The sequence below is a fragment of the Periplaneta americana genome, chromosome 13 (assembly GCF_040183065.1).
Source record: "Periplaneta americana isolate PAMFEO1 chromosome 13, P.americana_PAMFEO1_priV1, whole genome shotgun sequence".
NCBI lineage: Eukaryota > Metazoa > Arthropoda > Insecta > Blattodea > Blattidae > Periplaneta > Periplaneta americana.
This window is the reverse complement of record NC_091129.1, coordinates 54,977,512-54,985,142: the sequence shown is the minus strand read 5'-3', so window position 1 is coordinate 54,985,142 and position 7,631 is coordinate 54,977,512. Positions and strand designations below refer to the sequence as shown.

The 7,631-nt window shown below is 34.4% G+C and overlaps 1 protein-coding gene across 1 annotated transcript in view; it reads right to left on the bottom strand.

Moving 5' to 3' along the window:
• Positions 1-4,726: 4,726 nt before the first annotated feature.
• The window catches only part of LOC138711926 (cytochrome P450 6j1-like), a 101,726-nt gene continuing 98,821 nt past the window's right edge, over positions 4,727-7,631 (bottom strand). Inside the window, exon 10 of the mRNA XM_069843226.1 lies at positions 4,727-6,458. Within this exon, the coding sequence (XP_069699327.1) occupies positions 6,289-6,458 (170 nt within the window). The 3' untranslated portion in view covers positions 4,727-6,288. The remainder of the gene's footprint in view (positions 6,459-7,631) is intronic.

Genomic DNA, 7,631 nt, shown 5'->3' with positions numbered 1-7,631 from the left:
TATAGGCCTATACAGCCTTAAGGACCCCACTTATTATCAGTTTGGTCTTCAGTTCTAATTGATCAACCGTGACTGTTGCGATACATTGAATGTACGTGATATTTTTATCGTTCCGTTTTAAACTGACCAGTCTGACTGAAGAACTGATGAAAAGTCCATCAATCTGTCGAATCGGCTGACTGAACGGAGTGTGTGTGCCACGGCTCACTCGGATTGATCTGTTCACGTCTGTGTCTTGAAAGTGGAGTATTTTCTGAATACGTTTGTGGTTTGTTAGAATGACCTTATGGTGGAACGATTTTCTTTTGGAATTTATTGACTTGTTTAGTGCACAATACCTTTTACATATGGAAAGTGAAAAGTAAAGAATATCACAGTAGAGCGAAAAGAAATAAAGGTTGCGATAACCTTTCTCTCCTGGCCTTCTTGTTTTGAATAGCGACGGCTGTCGCTGCGTAGCATAACTATTCGGTGTCATCCCTTTGTAGTGGGCAAACGCAACAATCACAATGACACGGACCACAATCACCACAGGTATAAACTAAACTGAAGCAAGTGACGTACAAATCTAACAGTGTGTGGAGATAGTGCAGATCAGTTCAAACTGATCAGTTTCATATGAAACAATTTCACTGAAGGCGAAACTGATAGTGTATGGGGCTCTTTAGACATAAAAAATGATCGATGTCCTGTAGCGTGAATTTGTGCACTTCGCGCAGGGACTGGTTCACGTGACTAAGAGAAGGATGTTTATTTTGTATTTCATTTGCCCCTTGAATATATCTTTACTATAGCTTAGTTATGAATATGATAATTCATCTATAAACAGACAGAAAAAGCAACAAACCAATCAAATGCGGAGTCTTGCATAAGAAATTCATTCACATGCAAATCAAAGTTCTCACGGAATCAATCGAGTCTTCCGAAGGGGACTTAGCGGATGGCAGACGGTCATTTTATTTTTGTTTGTTTAAGATTATACAAGTTCAAAGAGCCCTCCAACAGCACATCTGTAGTGAAAATGTTATGATATAAGTAAACGTATAACACTTCTTCTCCTCTTTCCGCAAATACAAAACTCAGACATGAGGTTAGTGGCAACTATTATGTCTTTCTGGATCCATTATTCTTGTGCTGTAATAATAATAATAATAATAATAATAATAATAATAATAATAATAATAATAATAATAATGTTAGTTGGGAGGCCGGAGGGAAAAAGACCTTTGGGGAGGCCGAGACGTAGATGGGAGGATAATATTAAAATTGATTTGAGGGAGGTGGGATATGATGATAGAGACTGGATTGTGTGAGGGCGGCAATAAACCTGCGGGTTCCTTAAAAGCCATATGTAAGTAAATAATAATAATAATAATAATAATAATAATAATAATAATAATAATAATAATAATAATAATAATTTCTGTAATATCGCAGAGCTGAAGCCAATAGGCCTTCTCTTCCACCCAGCCAGACTAATTCTAATTGAATACAATAGGCTTACAGTAGTTATTACAGTAATATCTAGATCGTAAAACAGCATGAAAGTGAATAATGAAAGTTAGCTAAGTACGTTAGTAAGACAATAATAAATATTAATAAGAAATAATAATACAAATACTAATACTAATAATAATAATAATAATAATAATAATAATAATAATAATAATAATAGCATTAATGAAATAATTTAAATATTTATCCTGTGTTATATAAACATTGAGAAACCTGAAACAACTATTATTGTTAACGAGAATTGTTTGAAAAATATTTCCTTAGTCTAATCTGTGCTATGGATATAGGCAGAAGCAAAGATGTCTTATGTTAGTATCTCAGGCGGTTTAACTGTGTAACTATGAACACAGTGATGACAATGAGATGAGATATTGATTTTGCACTTTACAAAGTTTTGTGTGAATGTAACTTTTTCTCATTGAGCATTGTGAATAAACTCATTTCAGAATTTCTGCCAAAAATGCGATCTTCATAACCCCTTAACTGGCAAAGAAATGATTAACATTGTTTTAAATTTTTAATGGCATCAAGAATCAACATGTGTTGGACCAGAAATCTATTTTAATTATAATAGATGAATGGGAAAATTTATCTAACAACACAATGAACGTTGTAACAACTCTTGACAATGTGTCAATAACTGCATTATGCTAACAGTATTCCATTGCGCTTGGCATGATATGAAGATATTTGGGATATTAGTGTTGATCCAGGATAATTACAAGGGTGGGGACTCAATGGTCTGAAGAGTCCAATTCTTGAAAGCAGTTAATGATATGGAAAGGGCTCACGTGTTCTTATGGGAGTTATACTAATCTATTATTTTGTGTTTTAAAACATGACGTAATGATTGACTCCATTCATTGTAAAGCCGACGTAACAGTAGTAGCGTGCATTATTTCTAAAAATGTATTTATTTGGCCAGGATTTGAATCCACTTTCTAAAGATAGGCTTGAAAAAAATTCGACTATGAAGGACGATGGATTCAAATAGTACAATTTATTTATTACCAAAAATGTACTTATGTAATTAATTGACATTCATCTGAGAGAAAAATAAATTATTATCAAGTAACATGAATTATTCGTTAAGGAGGGGAGATGATACATTATTCTCATACTCTCTTGCTTTATCATACGATGCAAAATAGTCTACATTTATTTGCGAACGTGTGATAGGAATGAAGATGGATTGTGGCGGAATTTTGGTAGGAGAATTGGAAGTATCCCGAGTAATTCTGTCACAACACCGTCCTTGTCCACAACAAATTTAATTTAGTTTAAACATATTTTAAACCTGGTTTTGCTGCGTACAGCTAATGTTATGAAGTTTGGCAAACACTGCTGTTTGCTTAAAGTAAGAATTTTTGTATGGATTTTGCGTGTATAGGTTAGTTAGTTTCAATGCGGATTTAGATAGGAAATAAGTACAGCAGAGCAAATATTTTGTAATGCGTCAAATAATGGAAAAGTGTCAGGAATTTAATACCCCTCTTCACACACTATTTATTGATTTTAAACAAGCTTTCGATAGTATAAATAGAGTATACCTACTGAATGTGTTGAAGGAATATAATATACCAACAAAACTCATGACTTGTAAACATGACCTTTGAGAACGTAAAGACGTATGAGTAATGATAGGAAGATCAATGAGTAAAACCTTTAATATTACCTCAGGTGTAAGACAGGGAGATGGATTATCTGCAATTTTGTTCACCTTGGCCTTGGATAGAGTACTGAAATAATTAAATATCACTGGCAGTATTTTATACAAATCTAAACAAATATGCGTAGGTTTATGCAGACGATATTGCCCTGATGCTAGACATATGAATGATTTACTGTACAAGAAATGTTTACAACAATTGAATCAGTGGGAAAGGTAGCAGGGTAAAAATCAATGAAGATAAAACAAAATATATGAAGATGGAAGTGGATCAGACAGATTACATAAGACCAACAACAACAATAAAAATAAGAAACTATAATTTTGAAAATGTCACTACTTTCACGTATCTGGGAGTTAAAGTAAATAACAAAGGAACTTAAGAAATAAACAATAGAATATTAATAGGAAATAAAGCCTATTTTGCAAACATTAAATTAATAAAATGAAGACGTTTAACCAGAACAACCTAATTAAAAATATATAATACCTTAATAAAGCCAGTAGTGACATATTCTGCTGTTGAAAAGAGATGACGATAATGCTTTAAGAATATTCGAAAGAAAAATTATCAGACGCATATATGGACCAATATTTGAAGTCGGAGAATGGAGAATTAGAGCAAACACGGAAATTGACCAAATACTGAAAGGAGAAGATTTAGTAAGACATGAGATTGAGATGGCTGAGTCATGTGAAGAGAAGGAAGAATGCCAAAACTCCTGCTTCATGGACACATTATAGGAGTAAGAAAGAAAGGAAGACCTAGGAAGAGGTGGTTACAGGACGTTGAGATGGATAGGAGAAGAATGGGTATAAGAGGATGGAAAAGGAAGACACGAGATAGAGACGAGTGGAGAAAATTTATGAAGGAGGTCAAAGCTCACAAAGGGCTGTAGAGCAAGAAAAGAAGAAGAAGATTAGTTAGTTATAGGTTGTTAGTTGGGAGATCTGAGGAAAAAAGACCTTCGGGGAGACCGAGGCGTAGACGGAAGGATAATATTAAAATGGATTTGAGGTAGCACTGTATTAATCTTGCTGAGGATAGGGACCGATGGAGGGCATATGAGAGGGCGATAATGAACTTCCGGGTTTTCTAAGTCATAGGTGATGTATAATGTGATTTTTAATTATAAGTAACATAGGGAAGAAACAGTTTGAAAAATTATTTATTAATTTGAATAGTCTATGCAGAGAGATTATATTTTCAGTAAATGCTGTTTGTACAGTATAAGTTATTATTAAAAGGCTGATACTTAATTCATTACCTTCAGATAAGGGTCTTCCTCTAGAAGATGCAAACCGCCGATTCTGTCGATCAGAAACTGTTTGAGGCGGATTTGTATTAGTCTATAGGAGTAGTGATGGTAATGAATATGATGATACAAGGAGAAATGAAAGAATGAACGCAGAGAAAGGGAGGTACTGCCTGAAAACCCGTCCTACATATTGTCTTTGAGACCGAAAAATCCCATGTTGACTAACTGGTATCTCAATCTGGAGGGACTCGGCATGACTGCAGGAGAAATGATTATATAAGTATAAAAATATAGGAGACATTATAATTATAAATATTTTGTTACATTACAAAATAATTATAAATATATACATTACAATACACGATGTATAAAAGGATTATGTGCGTCATTGGTAACATTGAGATGGATGAAATTGCTTGTTTTGCTTTGATGAAAACATAATTATATGTTTTATAGTTCCTTTCTTCGCAGTTTGCTACAATTATTATGACATTTCCAATGGTAATTTGAACCAAATTCATAATGGGTAAATTGTTATTGCTTCCGCCGTCCATTATAAAATCTATGGACAAGTCAGTGTGGCATGGCGACTATATTCATAAGTTTGATGGTAATAACAGTAATATAAAAATGGTTAAATAACGGGAAGAAGAACTGAGACACACCCATAAAATCTATGTCTAGTCTTTTTTCACCACACATTCATTCTGACTCTTAGAAATTCTAAGTCCAGTTTCTAGTATCGCAGACAAACTTCACTAGTCATTCATCTGTGTTTTTCGCATGTTATCGTGTTCTTATAAATATCGAAAAATAAATATTGATCCTTCTGACAGAATTGCTTAATGCATGGGAACGTTATCCTTCCCATTATCTTTCTATCAGACATTAGCGTAAACTTGCATTGATTGTATCCGATGTAACTGTTGGAATATACAGGGTGTATCTAAATTGGTGTCAAATATTTCGGGGACGTGTTCTTAACATCAAAACAATTTAAAAAGTTAATAAGAACATGGGTCTGAAAACCATTCGTTAGGGAGTTATTAAAGGATTTGTCCCTTCATTGACCGCTGATTGTTTGATGGTTTTTTGTTTGTTTGTATTTTGTAGAGCAAAGAAATCAGAAGAAAATGTATTCTGTGAGTGAACAGAACGAAATGATTTGCATCATTTAATTGATGATGTGCTTCTGGACGTCATCAAACGAATGTGTTTTAACACGATGCTGCTCCAGCTCATTTCAGTCTGATAGTTCGTAATTTTTTAATGATCGATTTCCCCAAAGATGTATTGGTCGAAGGGGATTCACTGCATGGCCTGCTCGATCGCCTGATTTGAATCCAATGGATTTCTTCGTCTGGGGATATTTAAAGTCTCTGGTTTATGCGACTCCTGTACTTAATGTTGATATTCTAAGAGCGTATCCAAATGGATTTCACGAAATACGAAACACTCCAGGAATTTTCAACAGAGTACGTCAGAGCATGTAACGCAGGTTTAGGGGATACATCGAATCAGGAGAAAGCCACTTCGAGCAACTTTTGTAACATTAAATTTTGTCTTGTAACTCTGAAATAAATTATTTTGAGACCAATGTTCATATGAACCTTTTGTAATGTTTTTGTGTTACGAACACATCCCCGAAATATTTGACACCAATTTAGATACACCCTGTATTATACTACACATAGATCACCACATTAAGCACATATATGTACCGTAGATAAATTGTCATCAAGTTCGAGATTGTGGAAAATTATCTGTTGAACTTTCCCTCATCACGGACAACACCGTCACTAAATTTTTTTACTAAGCCAAGTCATTTAGTTTATTAACACAATATCACTTAGGTAACTTCTTGAGTAGGAGGTTAAGGTCTCCTTGCGGCTCCATGAGGAAGGCCTTAGGGTTGAGTTTCAGTTTTTTGGGGGTGTCCTCACAAGGTACCACTTGAAAGTTGCGCAGAATGTGGATTAAAGCTGCTTTGTTTTGCATCAGAGCGAACCGCATTCCTGAAAGTAAAATTCACACTGTATCACATAGTTCTAGATTTTTTTGTTTCGGTGCTTATTTTTCACGAGTGGGTAAATTTGTCATTGATTATGAACTGTGAGTATTATTAAAACATTATCTATTTTGGTAGTGATAGCTAATGGAGAAAAGGTGTATTAATGGAATAGTATAGTGGAAACTGTCACAGAGTTTTAATTTAACAGTTTCAACTTTAATTTACTTCAATTTACATTCAGAATTCTGTCGTGAAAAGCGTTGCTATGGATCTTATTTAAATAATGATGTGCGATAATTTACATGTTAAAAACCTTGAAGAAATATAGTTTACATAAGATTAAGTGTAGTCTTCAGAAGGTTTTTATTGAACATAGCACAATATGTCACACCGTCGTTATTGCCATCGTATTTGCATTGTTGTTTTCTCATTGTCACGAAATAGGTTACTACAAGCTATTTGTTGTCACGAATTGAAATGGTTACGTTATACGATGAATGTTACACAGAGAAAGTATCCTTCCAAGTTTTACATAGAGTATCTGATGAATAAACTAACACAATTTTCTGGAATGTTCTTCTAACTCAAATAGTTCTTGAGATATCAAATAAATATAACTTGTGATTAGGCAGTGTGTTGGTGTACATTATACACATTGGACATTTATTACTGTATCTGGCATCGAATTGTAGTGTTAACTAACTTGCTGTGGAATCCGAGAACAGCTCTCCATACACTGCCTAATCACTGTGTGTTAGGTAAAGATTAATTTTGGTCCTACAGAATTTATAATAACCATTGTTACCGTAACAGATAAATTCTGTAGGACAAAAATTAATCTTTACGTAGATTATTCGCCCAACAGTGAATAATACTGTGGAATCCCGGCTACCAAGTCATTCAATTGAGTGCGCTCCTTGCATAATGGCAGTTGATTTAATATATGTCAACATATATGTCGAACATGGAGTAAGGCCACAAAGGGATAAACACTAGAGGAGAGGAATTCGATCTTGTACTGTGGATTGAACTTCGGCGTAGCTGAGTGGTTAGAGCGCTTGGTACGTAGAACCAAGGACCCGAGTTCGATCCCCGGCGCCGGAGCGAATTTGTCTCCTCAAATAACCTCTGTGAGTTAGGTTGAGTTTACATAAGCTTGCATATTAAAAATGGCAAT